Genomic DNA, 23574 nt, shown 5'->3' with positions numbered 1-23574 from the left:
TTTAATAGCTATGAAATGAATCACTCAATTAATTCTCCACATGCTGAAACAGGTAACAATACATTTATCTGCCAGAATTATACCCTCCATATCATATATTTCCACAACTGTTAGCAATTTCATTCAGCATAACAGGAAATCAGTTGCACCTCATGGATTCAGGGAAAGAAAGTGGCCTGAGGTCTGCTGCCAACAGCGTAACTTGATGGAAGAGGTTTCATTGTTCTGCTCTGTTTTGGCTTTCTTTGGCTTTGCTTCCCCGCTTAATCACTTCCAATACATGTACAGAGGGCTATAAGTCATTGGGTGAGGACAAACTAGACCTTCAGGATTCCTGTGCCAGCATTTTCAACATATAGCTGCAATTTCAGGGGTGGTAACTATGGAGCTGCACAGTGCTCCAGGGTAATGACGTTTCTAGAAAGGGGTCATCATCAGGGTCACTGAATCCACTCCCAGGCTCAGACTTTGTAGAAGGGCCCAAATGTCTCCCAGAGAGATTATTTGCAAACACCCTTGAAACCTCTTTGTGTCTGAATCCAAGATGCCAAACCTACTCTCATGAACTGTATGTAGCGAGCCCACAGCAGCCCCAATTCAGATTGTCCAAAATACTGCATACTGTGCTAAGAGTACCTCAGCAAACTGAAGAGGCTTCATCTCTGACAGAAGAAAATTAACCCCATTTAGGAGCAAAAAACAAGAACCTCTTCTGAAGGCCAGGAGGGATTGTATCTACCCCAGAAAGACAAAAGTCTCAATGTGTTCTTTTTCAGTTCCACACCCCCTTGAGAAAAAAACATTGAGGAAGCCTAAAATTCACCTGCTGAGCTTCACTGAGCTTCATTCATGTTTCAGTGAGTCTTAGTTACTTTTCTATTGCTATGCTAAAATGCCACAACCAAGACAACTTGCAGAAAAAGAGTTATTGCAGGCTTAGCATTCCAGAGGGTTTGTCCATGACTGTCATGACTGGGAGCATGCCAGCAGCAGGCAGGCAGGCATGGTGCTGGAATAGTAGCTGAGAGCCTACATCCTGATCCACAAGACTAAGGAAGAAGAAACAGATAACTAGAAACCATGAAACTCATATCCCCAGTGGCACAAGGCTACACATCCCAACCCTTCCTAAACAATTCCACTACCTGGAGGCCAATATTCAAACACATAAGCCTATGGGAGTTGTTCTTAATTAAACCACCACAGAGTGTTATGGAGGAGTCTTCTTAGTCTGAGTGATAGGGAGAACTAAATTATTCCCACTCAGTTTCATGACTGGAAAGCAATGTATCTATGACTGAACCCTGTGTGAGATCACATCTATTTTTGAAATATACAGATGCTCTGCAGAGAAGCCAGTGAAGTAAGATGTAAATGCAATATGAAGACTTGACAGTAGCAGCTCACCGTGGGTTTCACCACCTTCATGAAGGCCCCTCTGACCAATGCCTCCTCTCGTTCCTGTCTGGTGACCTTTTGAGCATCCAGAAACTTCAAATTGGGCAGCTTGTGCAGAACAAAGTACCTGGGAGAAAAAGGCAGAAACAATTCAGGAAGACTGGTGTGGCAGCCTCAGGGATGAGAGTCATATGTTTGAACCTTGGGTGTCTATACCATAAGACTTTAAGGGTTTAGATATTAGCCATTCTCTTCCTCCTCCCCCAAAAACAATTTTAACCCCTCAGAGGAAATTTGAAGAGTTGCACTTTACACACACCAACAAAACTTGAGTGACAATTACACTTCACTCAAGGGTAGATGCATACCTCATTAGAATCAGCCAGCCAGTAGGACCCTGTCAATGTATCCCTTTCTTCCATTCTAGGAAATGGGGCATGCTTCAACATGGAAAGTTCTCAGCAAGACCAATCTAAACCTTGATCAGACATTCCATGCATGTAATTGCTGTTACTGGGAGGCATCTGTATCACTCTCATCATTGATACAATAGATACGCAAACTGGAGCTCAGGCTGGAGGTCAGGATTTCCCAGGTAGAACCTTAAATGAGCCCTAATAAGCTGGATGGCTTAAGGGTAGAAGTGAGGCCTGCTTGTGGCTGAGAAATGCTTCACTCAGGACTTCAGGCAGTCTTAAGTACTTTCTGTCATCATTTTTGGGTAATTTCCAAAATGTAGCATGGAGATGATCTCTGTCTAGGATAAATAGGAGGCAGAGGTGGTTTCTAGGTTTGTTTATTTTTTTAATATCCCTAAATACCCAGTGGCCTCCATTCCCTTCAAAAGAATCATTTGTGATCATTATAGACCGTCACAGATAAGCCACTGGCTATGTGTGTGATGAATTAGCCTCCAACAGATGTGTATAAACAGTATTGGCAAGAAGATGCACTTGGCCAGTGTATATGTTTATAAATGTAAAAGTACATAGACACTGGACTGCACTTCTTTCTTGTCAGCAATAGTCATCAACCCAGTTACTTCCCATCAGGACCATATTCTCTATCAATCGAATGACCAGTTATCTAGATCCTCTTCTACTTTGGAAGAAGAGATGAACATTCAAAGTCGAGAGAAATGAACAACCTCTAAAAAAACCCCTATCACTTTCTACGCCTACCTCCTTAGAATTCTCTCACCTGAATTCTCTCACCTTCCAAATCCTAATCTCAGAAAACATTCCTTCTCACATCTATCCTGTACTACTTTTTTTCATTCTAAATGCTTCTCAGCATCCAGTCCAACACAACCATTTTCTAGTTGTTTCCTTGTTGTTAAAGTAATGGATGTCCTTATCTAAACTAAAACCTTCTCAAAGGTTTACCTTCATTATATCTTGGAAACTAAAGCAAGAATGGATTCAATAGCCTGTCCATTCATTTAGCCCACACAAACATTTCTTGAGTACCCACTATGTGTCAGGATAGGGATAGAGACCTCTCCACTCTCAAGGGGTTCTCACTGTAATGGGGGAATATGTATTGTTATGAATCCAACTAGAAATCAGTGATGCTAAGTTATCCATGGAGTGGTTATGAGAAAACAGAGAATAACCGAGAACTAAAGGGAAAAGGGGGAATATGTCATCTCAAACAGGCTTCAAAGAAACAAATTCAAAAGCAACCCACTCAAGATTTTATTAGTGTGGACACCACTTGGGCATGCTCTGTGCCTCCCTCCCTGCTAGAGCCTCAGGTCCCCAGAGCCTTCTCCCACATCCACGAGGTAACTTCATATCATCAAGTTACCTTTATAAACTTATTTAGGTAAAAGACCTGGCCATCACTCAAAACCCAGAAAGATTTCAAATCATTTCAAAGGGCCCCGGACTCTTAAAGTCAAAACACATTAAAATTATTTTGCAATTAATTTCAATAAATTCAGTTATGAATTCATTTATTATTTCATGGGACTGAGCAAACACTTGGGCTTTGGACATGGGTCAAAGGCCAACATTCCAGGGCCATTTCTCTCCTTTCACTTTCCTAAGGTAGGGTCTCTCTTTTGATTTTGCAGTACTTCGTATTATAGGTTAGTTGGCCCTTGAGCTCTTGGCCTCCTGTCTCTGCCTTGCATCTCCCCATAGAAGTGTCTGAGATTACAGATCTGCACCTTCTAAGTACCTGGGATGGAACTACAGCAATCAGGCTTGTGTGGGTCCCTCAAATTCCTTTATAGTCCACCCCAAGACCAGAGGTCCTGCAATATCCACCCTCCTGCCCATCTTTTCTTCCTCCTTCCCTCCCTTGTTCTACCCTGCTTCCTCCCTGGCTTCAATTTATTACTTGTGTTCCTTTTCTCCCAAAGCCTCTCCTTAACCTCACCCTCAACCACCTCTGATCTTATCCAAAATGAGGCAAAGGGCTCAAGTGTTCTTTTATACCTTTTAGCAGAATTCCCACCGGCCTCAGACTGTCAGAGAAAACTTCCATCTCCTGCTTATACTGACAAAGTCTTGATGACAACAGATTCTTTCAAATAAAGACATGCACAGACAGAAACAGTATGTCAGGAGTGACGCTCGAAAGAGGAAAGACACCCACTAAGTGTAGGGTGGGGAAAGATGAATATTCAGGTGAGGACAACATTGGGATTAGAAAATCAGCCAGTGTTTAATGCTGGAGTGAAAGATGCCTTCCCAGGGCTGCCAGGAAGCACAGTGACAACAAACCGCGCATTGTCATTTTGCCTCGCTTTGGATCACAGCTCTGAAATCAAAGAAGAAAGATGGAGAGGTGCCGGCTTTTAAGCTAGTTAAAAAAATTTTAGATGACAAAGAGCTGCTGTTGGAGACGTTCTTCTTAGAGTCAGAGAAACAGCCTATGACAGAGTCTGTCAATCATCCCTAGACTCCCAATGACTTCATTTCAATCGTAAGGGCCACCATGAGCTCCCAGAGAGGTCTGAGGGACTCTAGAGTTGCCCAGTATGTTAGGATCAGAGTATGCACCTCGGCAGGATAACAAACCAGGACAGGCCACCCAACAGACCAATTAAAGAGCCAAATTAATACTGAGAAGCAGAAAAGGGAGCTATGAATTGTTCCTTTTCCCGGTGTGGGAATTGAAACATTGGGAAAAAGAACAAGGAGGTCCAATGACCCCCCACCCCCAGGTCCATTTTCATGGTCCTTAAGATGATGTTAGTTGTAAACAGAGGGCCAGAGGTATACATAGCCAAGCAGTCCTGATTGAAGGAGGGATCTGTCACCACTGTCACAGCTCAGGTATCTCCAGCAATATGGGCTGACAAGCTCTGAATCTCTTCCAGGGAGACATGCTTCCCTGTGCTTGGTACCAGGCTTCTAGGCTTTTTCTTCCTCTAGCATGAGATTCCTAGGGAAAGTCCAATTTCTTCGAGTCCAGAGACTGATGCTAGCCAAAGGGGAGGGCACAAATGACTCTCTTGAACATCTTCTTCTCCAGGGGTCTGTAAGATATTGGTGAGTTTGAGTTTGATCCCTGTGGTTCACAGTAGGAAGAGATAAATGATTCCCGAGAGTCGTCCTCTGACTTCCACATACGCTCTGTAGTAAGCGTGTACCTCTAACACGTATCATATATACATCTATACACACACACACTAATAAAAAATGATTTTATTTTGTTTTAAATGGAGCTAGAGAAATAACTCTGTAGTTGAGGGCAGTTTGTGCTTTTCCAGAAGACTTAAGTTCAGTTACCAGCATCCATGACAGGAGGCTCCTGATGACTGTAACTGGAGCTCCTGAGGATCTGACACTCTCCTCTCACCTCAGTGGACACCTACACATTTGTAATCACTCATACACACAGGCACATAAACAAAAATTAATACTTAAACTTTTTAAGAACAACTATCACCATCCCTGTCAGAATGACTACACTGTGGGGAACTTGTCTTCTATAATCCATTGCCTTTTTGGGAGTGTCATTAGTTTTTTCATTTAGTTACTATTCGGTGATAGTGATTGAGGAGCTACTACCTGGAAGGCGCAGTGTGAGGCCCTGCGGTGAGGAAACGCAGCGGAAGACCTCTGCTCCCAACGCCTTCTATGTTCTAGCGCAGGTTTGGATTCTAGTACAGTGGCTCCTGACTTTGAGCAGGCATCCTCATGACCCGCAGACTTGTTAAAGCACAGATGCAGATGCCAGCCCATCCCCAGAGCTCCTTACTGAGGCAATCTGGACTGAGGCCTGGAATTTATGTTTCTAATAAGTTCCCAGGTGATGCTGTCACTGCTGCCATCCTGCTGAGAACCAATGTCCTAGTGAAAACAACACCACAAGGACTAATAGTTGGGAAATTATGAGCGCAATGAGGCAGCCAAGAGTCTCTTTCCCAGTTCAGCGAACAGAGTGCCCTGCCCCAGCACCTGTGCTCCATGAGCCCAGCTAACAGTCGCATTTACCAGGTCTTCCTGTCCCCTGGTGACTTAGAATAGGCTCCAGCATTCCTGCCAAGCGATAAGCCAGTGGGCGTCCTGCCTGCCTGTCCCATGCTGGTCTTGAGAGATCTATTTCCCTTTGTTCTAGGTCATGTCAGAGTGTCAAAAGCTGCAGCTTCAAGCCGGAGTGTAATACACGTTTGCCATAAAAACACAAGAGCAGATTCCCGAAGCCACGGAATGAAGGCTTTTACAATATCAATTCAACCCTTGTAAATTTAATCCGGGGTTATTTGTTACACCCAAATCTCTTTACCGTGATGTATGACTTAGTTACTGGGGTTATCACAGCCATATCCTAAAGTTGCATAGTACATAAAACATTTCAGTTAACAATGCAGGGAGGTTAACTCCCCCAGATAACCTGCAATCACAAGGGCTAGTCCAGATGACATCCCTCTGTCAGCTCACAGGAGCTATTGATGGTTCAATCAGTTTGTTTTGAAGGGAAAGAACAACAAAAGGCCAGTAAACTTATTCAGACTGTCAACAGAGGCTATCGGGAATGGGACTTGCAGGTAAGTAATTCTGGGTGTTTTAAGGCTATTATCAAACAGCAATGGTTGAAGGAAGAGACAGCTACTAATAACACAGAAGGCAGCCATCATAAACCACTTTATGGCAGACCCCCCCTTGTCCATAAATCCTGTGACACCCGGAGGCAGCTTCAGATTTATAAAACTGCTTGTTAAGCTAGGGCACTGCTTAATGAGAAGATCAGTCTAAGTTAAGTCTCTCACGTCCCCAGCTAAAGAGGGCAACTCCAATTTTCCTGACCTTCTCAAGGTGGCTGGGAGGAAGCCCCTGGGCTAGAGATGGTGGGCCTTAGGGCCCCTGTTTGCTGTGCTACGGAAGTGGGGGTCATTAGAAGAGCAGGGAGCTCTGCAAAGGTGCTTATGTATCCATTTGTCTCTGTATGGAGAGACACCCTTCCTGAAAATGAGAGGCTACCACCCAGATGCTGTCAGGTTCCCTGTCTTCATGTAAACGGCAGATTTTCTTAAAGTACCCTTTAAGGACAAAGCTAAATGTAGACAGAGGGAGGAACAACTCCTTTTGTTATTGTTGAAAAATCAGCTTGTTTGGTTGTCATCAATGGCCTTAGTATTTTTTTTTCTGCCTATACGTCAAACAGAAAGGAAAGCATTCTCTTGTCCTGCTACCAGGTTACCCCCCTCCATCCAAAAATAATTATCTGCTTCCCAGCTAGAGTATCTGCTGGTGGTGTTGGCAGCCATATTTCTTTCACCAAAATGGTTCTAGACTCTCATAGGTTCCTAAGAGAGCCAGGATCTAGAGTTCTGGGTGGCTTCTCTGTTCCACTTCTGGTGATCAATACTTCTTCTCATTATTTCCTGACACCTTCTTACTCCCATACACCGGGAGTGTAGGCACAGAGTACAAGTTACCGACGCTTTACCTCGTGCCTTGAAGGCAGCCATAGATGATCCTTTCACTGTCCTCAATCCCCAACAAAGCTTAACAGAAAAGGGCAAGAATGCCAAAAAAGCAACATAATTCTTTGCTGTCAACTGGATCCCATCAATGTTGTTTAATAATACTGGTTATCTCATGCTGGTCAATAGCACTGCTCAACTGCTAAGGTGTGCGATTACTAAGAGAAAACAGCAGCAGCTTACACGCAGCTTCTTTGAGAAACTAAAGCTCTTGGAGATTAAGGGGGTATCTAAAGGGAGAGAGGTAATCATGATGTAAGGTTGGAGGAAGTAGCTTTCAGTGTAGAGCAGAGGGCTCAGGCTTGAGCTTGCCCTTCTGAGCCTCAGTTTCTCCATCTGAGCCATGAGAATGGGCCTCAGCCTCCTCCAAGTACTAATTTTCTTGGATTCTCTGTGCTCAATGATGATTGACAACAAATGCATCCAAAGGGCTCCTTCTTGATCCACCAGTTTCACCCAATTGCCTTGCGTAACCACCTCCTCCTACCTCCAGAGAGAGAGAGAGAGAGATGGTCAGAAAACACCAGTGAAGACCAAGGAATGATGAACAGCAGTGAGTGGGACAGCTGCAGACGCTCTGCGAGAAAACAATGACCTCACTCTAATAAGCTGAGGTGAGCTCACCTGTAGCATTAACGAATTGGCCTGACAACCGGCAAAGGCCAGCTGATTTGGCTCGTAGTTCCCTGGCAGCATGTTTGAAGTCTCTGTGCAAATGATACACCCACAGGACAGTCTAAGGGCCTGTATGGAGGGTAACCAGCAATTACTGTGTGGGCTTCTGTCGCTTTGATCTCTGGGTCATGACCTTTGCTTTCTTGTGATCATCAAAGCCCAGATTGCAGATTAGCTGGGGGAATGCTAGCTGGCTTATATAAGCCACAGGTTTTACAGCTCCTATTTAGTGGGAAACAGCCTTGGGTGGCAGGCCAAGATGGCCCCAGACACCACCGGAGGGTCCCTCCCACCTTTCCTTTGGTGGAGTGCTACAGACACTGGGCAGGCCCCAGGGCTGCTGCCTACCAGAGAACAAAGAAAGGGCATCGTATTTTAAATTATTTAAAGTTTTAAGGAATACAGAGGGACCTACTGGGGCAGGGGTTGTGTGGGTGGGGGGAGTAATCACAGCCTGAAGGGAAAGAAATTGAAAGAAAATGCACAACAGAGCTAAGCCACAAAAGAACAGCCTCAAGCCTGAGAGCCCAGGTTGTTATTTGAAAGGTGACGTTCAGCATTTATTCTCTGTTGACTTTCAGCCATCATTCTTCCTGAAGAAAAAAACAAGGAAGTGTTAGTATCTAGGGGTCTTGATGGGGTTTGTTTTCTCTCTCAGGTAAAGAATTAGAAGGCAGGAAATATCTGGAGCAAAACAGGTAGCAACAGAGAAATCTTGAACACAGAGAACAGGAGCAGATAGAATCAGTGGTTGAGGGAAGGCGTATATTGGGGTGAGGAAACACACCCATATAGCAGGCATACATAGAAAAAGACCCTCTGCAAAGCAGAGAGGGAACCTGGAAACCAAAGTTCTGACTCTTCCTGAGGGCTGAAGATTTAAGGGCCTGTAAGGGAAAGTCTTTCTCCCCAGTCTAGGTTGATCAGTTTAACAAAGGCAGAGAAGCTGACAGGGCCTCACCTCTGGGGTAAACACACCCTGGTCTGGCCTTGGACTTGTCCACAGGCTGGGTGCAGTGGGGATAAAAAGTCTTTTTATTTTAAAGCTGCCAGGCCTTTCTCTCAGGTCAATAGTATGAGGAAAAAGTCACCCATCCTGGAATTTCACCATATTTATTACATAGTTCTCTCTCTCTCTCTTTCTCTCTCTCTCTCTCTGCCTGAAAAATTGTCTGTCTCCTATTCCCTCAAAAGAACTGCCAGGAAAGACAAAGGATGACCCATTCTGACCACTTTGGCTTCCCACCCTGACTTACTATTTTGATTTTGGATGGTATCGAAATCTGCAAAAGGCCCAAATTCATAGCCACTGACAGAACAGCAGAACTGGGTTCAAGGCCCTGTGATAAGGTGGCCACGAGCATTGGCAAATGGCAAAGGGAACCCTGGACATGGTTATGCTCCTACCACAGCAGGTCCAGGGCTCTGTCCAACCACTCAGCAGTGTGTCTGTGTTCACAGAGAAATTTAATGAGCCTATTTTACTGTGGGGATGTCTGCCAAGAAAATCCACAGGGCACATAGAAGTAAATGAGGAAGCCAGAGGAGTGGGCACCGGGGAAAGGAGAGGAAGAGGGACAGAGAGCACAATGTACATTAACCCAGCCACTTCCCACTCCAAGTCTGGTGACTGGACCACAACACAAACTAACACTGAACTGAACTCTTTGAAATCCACATCTCCCAGGGAAACCAAACAACAGACACACTTGTTTTGATGTATGGTGGGTGACATAAATATTACATCACATGACCACAGAGGATGCCAATCAATAGGAAATTTTCTCAATAGCACTAAATGAACCATAGGTTCTTGCTTCTGACTGCATCCTGTAAAGCTCCTACTGCTGCCTAAATGATTAATAGAAGAAGTATTGTCAGAAAACATACTTAAAGTGAAAAACAGTAAACTGTAGAAATATCATTCATTGCTTAAGCCACTTCCTAGCAAAACTGTCACATAAATTTACATAAAGTCTCCACTACTATGGCCTAGGTAACAGCCAAGAGAAAGTAGACCTTGTGCTTTGTAGATGAAGGGGCAGGAACATAGTTTACCCAATGTGGGGCAAGCAGTTGTGCTCTCTTGCATAAATGCATATGCCACAATAACTCTGAATTCAAAAGTCATATTGTGAAGCCCTAAAATTTCTCAGGGGTAAATGCATCACCAACTAGGATAAAGAAAGCAGGGCTGCCAAAACGCACTGTGCGCACATCTCTCTCTACCAAATGCTGGGTGAAGGCTTACAAAGTCACCAATAAAAATGAATAAAAGATTTAAGCACGTTAGAGAACTGACCTGGCATTTCACAGGACCATGTAGTGAACTTGTAACTGGGCAGGAGCACGTTGAATGTCTCTATTGTTCCTGGTGGCTGCCTTTCCTTCAAATGTGAGGACCTAGCAGTCACTGTGTGGATGACTTATGGGTTTTCAAAGGCAATTGTGGCTAGATGTGATTTGGGCTTCTAGAATCCAGTCTCTCCTGGCAACATTGTCATAAATACACTAACAAACAGCCTTCTCGGCCCATCTCTCACATCCTGCCAGCCACACAGACCCGGGATGGGAGGACATGCTTGGGGGACTGCCCAGGTAGATCCACAGGGAGGACTGTTCCTATAGAAACAAACCTACTACAAGAACCATGACCCACAACTGTGACTTGGATTGAGTCTGAATGGTAGTTGCTGCTTGCTATCTGGATCCGATACCTAAGTAAAAAGGATAATTCCAAAATCCCCAGCCTAGCCTCCCCATGCCAAACATGACTTCAGGTCTGCATTAGGCTTCAAGGTACAAGGACTCTACAGTTACTCTTCTCAATATGGACACGGCCACAGTAGTGAGAGAAAAATATATGATGGGACGCATAACATGGGGTGAGATAGGAAATCCGAGCATGGACTTGCTGCCAAACGAATCATGACTTTTAGTTAACTCAGTCACTTAAGAACCACCGGTCTAGACAGTCACCCCTGCCTTAAAAATCTTTCTGACAAAACCAAACTCCATATTAGGTTTTCTAATCTTCCTGCTTATCTGGTGAATCTTTCTATTCTTTGTCAATCTGACCAGTTACAAAATCAACAATGAAGTATTTGCTTTTCTCTTCCCTTTACACCTCTCTAAGCTCTATATCTGATACCAAACAGAGCAAGGTGGAAATGGAAATTTCATCCCATTCAGTCATCCCTCCCCGCCCTCCGTTTCTCCCTCTCCCCATCTCTCCAGCCCTCTTTTCCTCCTTCCCCCTTCTCTTTCTCATTCTAAAAAACAAACAAACAAACAACTTATCTACATTTGTACTCATATATTATATTTGGTTGCATGAATGAATAAATGGACAAGTGTGAATGTGTGAGCATACACATATATAGGTAATACAGGTGCATGTTCATACATATATAAAGTTACATGTGTGTTTCAAATGAAGCAAAAATATGAAGAAAAAAGTCAAAAGGAAAAAGGAAATTCTCGAACAATGTTTGGTTTATGAAATATGTGTATGAAATAAACTCTTTTGGGCTTGGCCTTCCAAAATGCTTTTTAAATTTGTGCTTACATTAGCCAAGATATGGATGATACCCAGTTGCCGACCAACAAATGAAAGGATAACATTTTTACATACAATGGAATATTTTCAAGCCACAGAGGAGAACAAATTCATGTTGTCTGTAAGAAAATGCATACATCATTACATAGTGCAAAAGCTCATCACATAGAGCAAAATAGGGGTCACATTCTTGGTCTTATGCATGGAAACTAGAATTAAACAAACAACAAAAAAAGAGGTATCACTGAGGAAAGATAAGTGGACCAGAAGAAGCAGGGAGATTGGTGGGCCCAGAGCTAGTTGTGAGAATTTAATACTACCAAAGAGCAATATATATTGTGATATGAAAAGATCACAGTGAATCTCATTAGTGGGACAATTAGCATGCACTGATAAGCATAATGAAAATAAAAATGTTATTCCAACAATGTTGGTATAAGAAGGTACTACGCTTAAAGTGACACCTTTACACACCATGGATCAGACAATTTCATGATTCAAAGTTGAAAAAGAATGCTCCAGAAGTCACTTCACTTCTAAGCAATTAAACGATTCAATGTGAGGAATTAGCAGCTTGCTCTGGCTGGCTGGCAACCGTTTTTCTCCTAGCAAGAAGTCATACCCCAATCAATAATGTCACACCATGGTTGAAAATATTCCAAATGGAGAAAGACCTTTGTGAGTATATTTTTTAAGAGGGGTTCTAATTTGAGTAAATATAAGAATAGCCTAAAAGCTCTACAAAGTTAATAATGAAACTTAGAAATAAAGCTGAATTCACAAAATTCCTCTTTATAGAAATACAACTGAGTCTCTGCTTTATGTTGTTTATGTCTGTGTGATAGGAATTTTATTTTCTTACAAATCTATAATAATGGTCAGTATGTCTTACAGTATTAGCCTGATACACAATAATTATCCCTACTACATTTCTCTGTAGGTCATCAGAGTTTTAAATAAACTCCAGGAGGACAAGATCCTCTCAGACCATTATCTTCTTTCCCCAACCCTCCAGGAGCTACGTCCCAAGAGTCCCAGATGCATACATTCTCCCCTTCTCCCCTCTGTTGATTTGAGTAGGGTATTAAGCACAACTCTTTTTATAAGAGACACTTTGACATCAGGGTTCAATAGTCATGACAGAATCCACAGAACTGCAAAACCTAAAATGTATATGAGTTAGCCCATGATGAGAAACATTTCTTGGCCCAGTATCTCAACTAGCCATATCCTTTCTTGCCTTCTATGAACCTGACAGAGGAAGAACATAGACTCTGTTTCTAAAAGACAACAGTTTAATAGAGTAATGAGAGGTCTGTGGACACTTACCAATGTTTTCTTTACACAGTATTCCATATGCCCCAGATTCTCTGTTTTCTTTCTGCCACCATGTCAATACTCACCTGTATCTCTTATATGAATACTCACCTGTACCTCTTATAGTCTTCCTCGTCTTTTTCCAAACTGACCAGCTCATTGGGACATGCCACATTTCCCAGCAGGCTGAGGTACTCTAGGGCTGGTGTCACTTTTGCCAGGTGATCAAGGAGGTTTTCCAAATCAGTAATGTGTCAAAGGTTAAGGATCTTCTTCAAAGATAATGAGAAGCTTACCAAGTAGTAGGAGCCACAAGTAACAGGCCAAGCTATGGGAGTCAGTTCTGTCTCTCTATGACAAAATACCTGACAAAGCAATCATATGAAAGAAGGGGGAGTTAGTAAGACCTGGAGAGAACAGGAGCTCCACAAGAACCAAATATATCAGAGCACAGGGGTCTTTTATGAGACTGATTCTCCAACTAAGGACCATGTATGGGTATAACCTAGAGCCCCTGCTCAGACATAGCCTATGGTAGCTCAGTATCCAAGTGAGTTCCTTAGTAAGGGGAACAGGGGCTGACTCTGACATGAACTCAGTGGCTGGCTCTTTGACCTCCCCGCAACCCCCTGAGGGAGAAGCAGCCTTGCTAGGCCACAGAGGAGGACATTGCAGCCAGTCCTGATAAGACCTGATAAACTGGGGTCAGATGGAAGGGGAGGAAGTCCTCCTCTATTGTAGACTTAGAGAGGGGCAGGGTGGAGATGTAGGAGAGACGTTGGGATTGGGAGGGAATGAGGTAGGGGTCTACAGCTGGGATACAAAGTAAATAAACTGTAATTAATATAAAAATAAAATTCAATTTAATTCTAAAACAAAAAAGAGTGACAGAAAGGAGTTATTTCATCTCACAGTGTCTTGGGGTTCCATCAACTTCCAGAAGCATTGCTTTGGGGACTATGGCTTCAGTGTGTGGACTTTTAGAAGACACCTAGCTAAATCATAACATAAATATGTCTCAACTCCTAAAACCAAAACTCAGTTTTCAGTCAATCATGCTAAAAGATGGAACTGTCATTCTATGCTCTCTATAGAAAACATCAAAAATGTTATTATGCAATGTAGCTGTAAGGGAATTTGTAGAAAATAAGGTTTTTAAAATAGGCATATCTAGGATAAAAAGATTTGTGTCCTTTCTAGTTATTTTAACAGTTGTGGCTCTTGTCACCTTAATTTTTAAAATTTGCTTCATGTATTTTTATTCCAATTGAATATTCATTTTCATTCTCACACTCATTCTCCTTATTCTCTTCTTAGTTTTGTTAGGGATCCAATTAAGGTCTTGACCCTGCTAGGCAGGCGCTCTGACAGGGATCCACACCTCTAGTCCATAAAGAGCCTTCCCATACATAGCTTATGCCTTAGTTCTCGAACCTGTCTTTTTGAGAGGGCTCTTTTTGGTTATCTAATCTCAACAGTACATACAAACTGGGTCTTTCTTTGACTGGAGGACCTGGAGAGGTAGATGCCATTAGATATCCTGGTCATGGACACTTTGGGCAAAGTACCTTCAGGCTCCAAGATGTTTCAGCTATCTCCATCAATGAAGCCAGTGCATCTCCAGGAGTATGTCTCATGTGGGGTATTTAGTCTAGTGGAAACTCCATTTTTCTAAACCTTCCCAACCACCTACTAAATGACAAATCAGAGTGAGTTAAGTAGTTATCCACAGACAAGAAGCCCTGGAACTTCCTGCAACATGTTCTGCATTTTAATTGGCTCCTCTGTCTCCTGGGTCAACAAGAACAAACACAGTCCTGTCCTGCCTGAGAGTGAGCTGAGATAGAACTTGTTGTATAAAAAATTAAGTCAGGACAATGAATGGATGCAAGTCTGTGGTCTCCAACTAATGAAGACCATGGCAGCAGAAATGAATTGGGAGATGATTGGAAGGGCACGTTTTCTTCAAGCTTCCTGTCACGGTGTCAACTCTCCTGAGCTAGACTCTCAGATGCACCTGCTTGCCTTCATCAAGCCTTCTCCATTGACTGGGTATTCAGATTTTTTTCCCATGTCTACAGGAAGTTGCCCTTGTGGAGCCCAGCTGTCATGGTGAGGCTTGCCAAGAGAGATTCTGTGTGGAGAGAGCAAGATCAAACTGATATCTTTCTTACAAGTGTAGAGAAGATGGAGGAGAAGAGCCTCCTGGGGTGCAGGTCCTGTTGCACATAAGCCAGGGTGATTTCCCAGCTAAGAGTAGAACATCACCACCTTTGGGCTCATATCCAGGTTAGGGAGCAGCGTTATCACCACTGGGAAAATTTCCCCTAATGACTCTTGAATGCTAAGTAGATCATATATTTGCACCCCTGCATGCACATATGTATCAGAAATATTATCATGCCAAGAAAAACATAACTAAGAAAAGTGAGGTTAAGAGTCACACAGCCAGTAAATGACAGAGACTATATTCAAGTCTAAATCATTTCCAGGGAGAAAAATGACTCAATTTCTAGTACAAAGGGTGAAATTAAAAGACTGAAAAATGAAGAGTTTAATGTATTTCGGGGGAAGATCATACACTGTCATCCAGCTGTGCTGTCTGTCTTGGATATTTCAGTTTAGGCTTATGTTTTCAAAGCACTGTGGTTTATCTAAATGGACCAAGAAATTTTAGTTAAATGTACCAGAGAGCAGCAAGAGTGTTGGGTGTTAACACAGTGTCTTCCATAGATCACACTGCTTATTCCACTCAGGAAAACTCTGAAGCATGTATTATATAAGAAACCAAGGGCCTGAATAAAAGAAAACACACTCTTTCAAGATGATAAACTGCTGTTAAAAGTGAAGTCCGGGGGCTGGAGAACTGGCTTGCTACTCTTACAAAACATGGAGTGCAGTTCCCAGCACACACTTATGGCAGCTCACAACCACCCACAATTCCAGCCCCAGGGGACCTGAAGGTCTTTTCTGTCTTCCATCAGCACCTGGCCCACACACAAACACACCTGAGTACATGATATTTTTTTAAGCATGAGGTCCAAGTTTGTGATGCAATACCCCATCTCCTTGCCATAGCCCAGCTGTATCTCACGCAGCATTATCCTTCTCTCTGTTTGCACTGCCATACCTGGAGCACACGTATGGATACAAATACTGAGAAAGAAATTTACGTCTAATTTCAAATAAAGCCTATGTTTTCCCAAAAGGAAAGGTTGAAAAAGATCATTACATTGTGCAAAGGTCTATACTTTCCAAATTTTTCAGTCAGTCCCCTACTTGGGGTTGAATAGTCCAAGATCAAACAACTGAGATCAATACAGAAGACCTCAGTGCTGTTGGTGGACAATCCAGGAGGAGTATGTGTATGATTGGTGTGTGAGAGAGCCAATAAGATACTTTATTGTGAAAATGAAATAAGATGCCATAGAGACGCCAGGCTGGTAGAGTAGAGAGCTATAGAAATGAGCTCTTCTATGTCTGCACACCCGTGTCATCTCCCACATTTCTTCTGCAGTTGGTATGTAGCTTCCAATAACACAAGTAGGACTTGACAAGCACATGCAACATCAGGGCTTGTGTCCTAGACTCATCCTTTCATGTAGTATGGCAGCCCATTAGAGACAGGCAGTTGAGCCAATAGCCAGCACTAGTTGCATACGTAAAAATGAGGTTATTTTAAATTATCTAGCGCTGGTAAGAAAAAAAAAATGCCTGTCTGAGTGACACAAAATAAGGCCATCAGAAGAACCATCCTGCTGAGCCCTGATTCACACAGAATTGAAGTGCATAGAGCATTTGTTGCTTTGTGGAGTGAGTCATTACGCTACATGAGCTAGCTGACAGAGCCTGCATCTGAGGTATTTCATTGGATAGCATCAGCAATACCCATCCTACTACTAGTGCAGGACTGAGGCATTTTCACAAGGAGGGAGTCTTAACTGGAAGAGGTAGGGTCAGTGTATTAGGCTAAGAGGATGGCATACATTGTATCTACCTTTGGCTACCTTTCAGACTGCAACTTCCAGATGAAATGGATGGGGAAGCTGACTCTTGTCATGGTACCAGTAGATGAAGGAAAAAAAAAGATAAAAGAAATCACATGACAACCTGAGTGGAACATACTTTCTGGTATGTATCCATTGATAACAAAATTATCTACAAAATCGTAGCAATGGAATAGGATTTTCAGTAACATGGCGACTTCCACGGCTACCCCTACTCTCTTACCATTACCACTGCAGCTCAAGGAAGTTCAGGCACAGAATAGGAAAAGGACTTGACAAAAGACGAGTCAATCTCCCAGCACCCTGGACCCCACCACCTTATACAACTTATGTCTCTAAAAGCAAAGAAAGGGCTCCCAGAAGGTGACTTGTACCAGGCCACACAGCTAAATAGGACCAAGATGACATAGGAAACTAAGTCAGTGGAGTGTAATATCCTGTGGCATGGCACACAGACATGGGCTGAGGCCCAAGGGAGGAATGACATAGTCTACAGTTTAGTCTAATAATCCCTCTCTCCTTGATCAGTTGCCCAGATGGTCCAGCTGATCACCGAGACAGTCAAAGAAGACACAGAGTACACAGAATACTGTATGTTTATACGTAACCTCAGAGTCACTCGGAAATTAGTTGACTAAAGGATTCATGAGGAAAACTCCACTAAATTTCATTATGACACAGACTGTGAGCTTACTTCTAAATTCTCTTCCTCTACTTCTATGGAAGTGTCCACTGAGAATGGCCATAAGGAACATATATGGGAATCATTAACTGTTTATGCCCCACTCTCACAATGCAAGTGTTTGAATTCCAAATCCTTTGAGAAGTTATTAAGTCCTAAAGGTAGAGCACATGATAGGATGGATTAATCTATGGAAAAGAACAAACAGGAACATTTTCTCTTCTCCAGCCTTCATCCTCCCTCCTCCTGCTCTGTCTCCAATGCAAGAAGAGGCAAAGGACTCATGAAAGTCCCTCTCATGCTGGATCCCACTCTCAGACTTGCCGCCTCCAGACTATGAGTGATGAATACTTGTTAGTGGCTTCCTGGTCAACAGTATTCTGTCATAGCAGAAAGAGCTGGCTGAGATGATGTTTTACCGAAAAAAGGAAATATTAACTTCTGGCTTGAAGCACCAATGGGGGCTAATAAAGAGTTTTGCAAAGCATCCCACATGCTGATATAAGTATGCACGCGGAACTTCATATATGAATCTATTTTTACTTTATAACCAGGAGGGGTGATGTTGGTTCTCTTTGTAACTTTTAACAACATGTGTGAATGGGAACAAGTGATTAACATCAGTAAGTCAAGGCAAATAGGCTTCAAGTCCAAGGCTCTATAGCAAAACCAAGAACAAAATTATACAAGCCAAGCCAAGACCCTCTGTATGAACAATGCCTGAGCTTGAATCCAGGTCTTCATCTTGTTCCTTGTTTGCCTGGGAGTTTATACGTAACCTCAGAGTTTCTAAGACTAGGCAAATGTGAAAAGCCCTCCTCATTAGACCTGGTAAGAACAAGAAGCAGGGTGCTTAAAAGTTCCTGGTACAGTGCATGGTCTCCGAGAGTGTTCAGTGAGAAACTAATAAAATTGAATATGTTCATCCCACAAACACCTGTGGATGTGAATTCTGCCAAGCAGGACTAGGTACAGGAAAGATCCCGACATCCCTGGCTGGCGTAGCTGGCATCCTAGCACCTGCTGTGCCGGATGGAGGTGCCATGTACCCTATTCTGTTATTGCTGTTAGAGAAGCCTTCTGACTTACTCTCATCATAGAAACCAGGGCAGTTAGTTACTAATTCTCATCCCAGGCTGGGCACATGCTCACCTACCCAAAGGAGGCCACAATCTACCGTGATTCTCCTAGGCCTGTCATCACTCCCGTGGGAAGTGAAGAGCCTGGCCTTCACAGCTCTCTTTCCACCCAGTTCTCTCTCCCTTCTTGATCTCCAAAATTGTTCCCCTAGCCTGAACCAAAAGCATTCCAGAAGCCTACAAGGACTAGGTCAGCGTAGCGGCATTACCCACGGCCTGCCACCAGAGGTCGCCCTCCCACACAAGCGCAGGCAAAGAGAAGCCGCTTTTCCTCCCAGGCACCCGTGACATTATTTTCTTTCTCTATTTTTATCTATTAAAAAGATTTCCTCGCAGCCATAACTTAGATCTCTACACTAAAACGGAGCAACAGGAAGATATAACGGTGCATTTCATTTATGAATGACCTATAATAAATTACTCTGAAGTGTCCCGAGTGCCAGAAGACAGAACGCTTTGTCTGCCCACTGACTGTATTTCACATACTTTAATTTAGCTGACACGTAAAACTCATTTGACATTTTGCAGGTATTTTTGCGGAGAAGGGTGTGGGGATGGCAGAAGGGGACCCCTGTGGATCTGGGCAGCAAGTGGGGTGCTGCGGGGGCCTGATGTCCTGGGCGCCAGAAAAGGATATCTGGTTCTTGTTGAGGGTTAAGGTGTGCAAGTGGGGTAACCGTGGCAACACGAGGTCGTCCCCGAGCAGATTGCTGTCTAGAATGAGCTCCTCCAGGCTCCCGAACGCGCTCAGTCCTTCCAGTGACCTGCAATGACAAAGGCAAGGGGGGGAAAGATCCTGCAGTAAATCAGAGAGGCCATTATGAGCCGAAATAAATATTTTAACCTTCCCTTTCAGAACTGGGAATAGTTTGGGCTTGGTGCCTGTCAGCAGAGTGAATGACAAGAATTAGTAGCAGGGAGCTGGGTGGGGGCGGAGGGGGAGAAGGGGGCCCCGCTGGCACTCACCGCATCCTTCATGAATTGCCAACATGAAGGATGAGGGTCAGTTATTGAGAAGCCAGGATCCAAAACAAAGGGCTTCAGATACGGCCTGCAGGATAAATTTGTCAATGTCTTGTGCCTTCAGGCACCCAGCCTGGGCTGACCCTAACCTCCATTCCCAAGATAAATAACTCTGTCACAGTTCACCTTCATTCCCTGGACACAAATTTAAGCTGTCATCCATCATTCCTGCCTAGAAATCTCATACCCCTCTTACAATAATAAATATAACTTCAAGTATCATTTCTTAGCCGTTCTCCTCTGTACAGTCATAGGGGAAATGGCCAGGCAACGTTTCTCCCTCATATCCTCACTTCCTTGGGCTCCTCGCATCCTTGGGGTCTTTTTTTTTTTTTTTTTTTTTTACTAATCACTTAATTTGCTCCTGCCTAGCATCCCCATGGCTGCCTGACAGGGAGGAATTACATAAGCACTCCAGGCAGAGAGAAAGCTTTTTCTTCTTTCATTATTTCTTTTTACTTGGTTTTGGTTTTGTGTGGGGACAGGGAGCTGGGAGAATTTCTGCTTCAAAGCCCCTGGTCTGAAGTTTTAATTTATGGAATGTGGATTTTTTTTTTCACAGCCTAGGGGATAGCAATGTAGATTTTGAGGCAGTAAATAAAAAAGGCATTAAGGATTACACATCAGGTTCAAAGACAAAAAAAACAAAACAAAACAAAAAAAACAAAAAACACAAACAAAACAAAAACTACTGCACAAAAGGAAAGGTGGCCTTGTTTGCCTCTGTAGTCTGAAATTAGCTCTCCAGTTGAGGGACTCTGTGAGTGTTTGGAGAGGAGGGAACGTGAGCTGGTTGTACACACAGACTTGCCCAGGCACATACAAATGTTAATTAAGGTGAGCCAAAGGCTCCAGAACTTTCGGGAACACTTCCTCCCTCCCAGCTTTACCATCCTCGGAGGCCCCGGGAAGATGTGGTGCTGAGCTTTGCTGAGCTTGCGCAGGCTGGAGCTGGCAGAACCACAGAGCCCAGGAAGGGAAGACACAGGCTAGCAGTTGGCTAGTCTGTAAAGTAAGTATGGCCGCGGCAGATCAGGATGTCTGCCACGCTCTTCGTTTACTGACTGAACCAATATTAAAGCCCTGTCATCGTGTGTGTGCATGTTCTGTGTGCACCTCTGGAGGTGAGATTTAGCCTGAAAGCTCTCCCAAGGTGCCATGGCTCCCTGGTGGGTTTTCTAACAGAGGGTCCTCCAAAGGAGGGGTTGGGGGAGGAGGTGGGGAGTCCTGCCCTTAAGATGCTCCTCTGAGATGCAGGCAAACATGCTCATTAAATCTCCAGGTTCCACTGAGCTCAGGGCTTGCTCCCAACTGTATGTCCTGTGTCTAACAGATCTTCATGTGCTCCCACTCTGGCTGTAGCACTCAGAGCATAAGGGCTTTGAGGTCAGTGCAACCTGCTGCCTGGGCCAAAATACACACACACACACACACACAGAGAGAGAGAGAGGGGGGGGGGAGAGAGAGAGAGAGAAAGAGAGACAGAGACAAAGACAGAGACAGACAGACAGACAGAGACAGAGAGAGAGACATACACAGAGAAAGAAAACAAAAACGATCCCCTGAAACTGTGCGCTTTTGTTTAGGGTCACCCTAGGTCACTGGGTTTAGGAGCAGGCTATGTGGCTTTGTCTTGGTTCCTCCACCTCCTTGCAGCTTGAACTGAGGTATACTGAACGCATACTGTCTCTGTGTGTCTCCTAGCTGGGACGATCTCAGGAAGACTGAGGGGACAACTGTATTCCCAGTCAGTGCTGCCTCCTTGGGCCATCCATTAGCTTGTCCCAGAAACTGTGACCTAGGGGCCGGAGTAAAGACTGAGAGAGTGGAGGAGGCCTAGGGGGTGGGCAGATGGACAAATCCGGTGTACAGGGAATCTTTGGGTTCTCTGAAGTCCCTGGCTTGTTTGTTTGTTTGTTTGTTTGAAGCTGGCTACCATATATTCCAGGCTGGCCTCAAACTCATTGATCTTTGAAATTCTAATCCTCCTGCTGAGATCTTCACAGTATTGGAGTCACATGCGCCACTAAGCCTAGTTGGTAGGTTTCTGGGGAATCAGAGACTGAATACAAAGTCAAGTTCTCAACCCAAAGAGCTCTGAGTCCCTTTCTCCACTGGACTCAGTAAACCAGGCTCATTAACCACAACTGCTTCAGGGCTAGGTCCCTGCTTGCCACCAGGGAGTGGAGCTGCCCCCTTCTTCAGGAAGCCTCCCGAGCAGCTACCGAGTTCTTTGTGAGGCAACATCAGATGAGCCCTGGTCAAAGGCAACGTTCAAATACGCACTGTTCCGAGCTGTTGTACAAAGATTGTATTTTTTTATCATGACACTCATCAAAGAACTGGCAACTGACAAGCAGAAGAAAGTCTCCTTCCCTGAACGTCAGTGCTGTCCACTTCTGAGGAAGCATAAAACGAAATGACACAGCATTGAGTGCGGCAAAGCCAGTGCGCCACAAGGGCACTGGCCCCAGTGCTGCTCCACAGTGCGGGCCAGTGTATCAGAGCTCCACACGGGAGACCTCAGAAGGAGCCCTTCCTCCCAAACTTCCCGTTTCTTGTCTGGTTTCCAGATTCCTTCTGTTTCCCCCTCAAATGTTGCTAGCGCTCAGTAAAAGGAGATCTGTGTAACACGGGAGGGGGCTGATGAATAAAGTCCTGTTTTCATCATTGGTATGGGTACATTTGAGGATGTGTTTAACTAAATTCAGGGCGGAGGCAGGAGGCTCAGAACACCATGAAGGAGAGTCATCAGGAAGAAGAATTTGTGGAGTTGCAATGGCATACCAGAAGCCAGCACACAAGCAATGGAAAAGGGTTTCACTTTTCATTCTGAAAAAAATTATTTTCAGTTACCACTATTGTTGTTGTTTTCCCAAAACAAAATGGTCAGGAAGAAGCAGTTTCTTGCCACAACCCGTCTCTACCAGATCCCTGCAGGTAGATCTTCACTGCTATATAAAATGACAAGGTTGACCAAAAAAGAGTAAAAGTTCCGGCACGGTGCTTCCTTTCCTTGGAATGGCAATGGTAGCATACAGGGAAGACGATAATAAAGTACAAACTGCAAAATGCACCTCCTAAAGCGAGAGCCTGATGGAGCTTTGACTGTCACTCCAGGGCTGTGTGCTGGGTGGCAGCTGCAGGGCCTGAGAGGTGTCGGATGGAAGCTGGAGGGCGTCCCGGGTTCTCACCCCTGGGAGAAACCAGTGGAGAAATATGGAGGCACTCACTCTGTAGGACCCAGGAACTCCTGGACAGGACCCAGGAGGGACCACTTTGGAGCAGGTGGTTTGCTCTGCAAATTTCATCAGCATCAGCTTGCAGGCTGCCTCCATCTTTCTGTACTAGAGAGGGAAGCTGGCATGGCCACACCTATAGCTACCATCTTGGGCACCTTGTTTCCTGGGTTCTTTCAGAAGCTTGAGGCGAGCCTGAGAAGGGTCTTAGCACCTTTTTCAAAGTCACATCAAAATGACAAAACATCACAGTGCATTTGGCTCCAGAGGAGTCAGACAGGGGGAACTTTTAAGTTTCCACTGTAATTAACCCTATCCTCGTTAAGATAATTATGATCAAGCTTCCTGTCACAGCTAATATCCCACCATCGTCGCCCGTGGCTCACACACTGCCCTCATTAGCTTATAGAAACAGTGGTGCTAAAGAGGCAGCCCTATGCTGCCTAAGCTAGGCCAGTGGCCGGGAGGCTGACACAGGGCTGTGGGCATGGCAGCACCTTTCTGACCTCCTTAGTTACTGGGTGAAAGCCAACTCAGCCTCCTCATCCTTTCCCTGAAAACTGATTACTTTTAAAAATGGTAATAAGAAAG

The 23574-nt window shown here is 44.2% G+C and overlaps 1 protein-coding gene across 9 annotated transcripts in view; it reads right to left on the bottom strand.

The window, feature by feature from the left end:
* Lrmda (leucine rich melanocyte differentiation associated) overlaps positions 1 to 23574 on the bottom strand; it is a 1035474-nt gene that overhangs the window by 443672 nt on the left and 568228 nt on the right. For all 9 annotated transcript variants that reach the window (XR_009591436.1, XR_009591437.1, XM_060382108.1 and 6 more), the window contains exons 3-5: positions 19354 to 19485; positions 13005 to 13139; positions 1408 to 1525 (exon numbers count right to left, since the gene is read on the bottom strand). Coding sequence is in view for 7 of the 9 variants with exons in the window: in XM_060382108.1 (XP_060238091.1) it covers positions 1408 to 1525; positions 13005 to 13139; positions 19354 to 19485 (385 nt within the window). In the remaining 2 variants the exon portion in view is untranslated. The remainder of the gene's footprint in view (positions 1 to 1407; positions 1526 to 13004; positions 13140 to 19353; positions 19486 to 23574) is intronic.

The sequence above is a fragment of the Meriones unguiculatus genome, chromosome 4 (genome assembly GCF_030254825.1).
Source record: "Meriones unguiculatus strain TT.TT164.6M chromosome 4, Bangor_MerUng_6.1, whole genome shotgun sequence".
NCBI lineage: Eukaryota > Metazoa > Chordata > Mammalia > Rodentia > Muridae > Meriones > Meriones unguiculatus.
The sequence above is the reverse complement of the archived record's forward strand: the minus strand, read 5'-3'. Positions and strand labels throughout refer to the sequence as shown.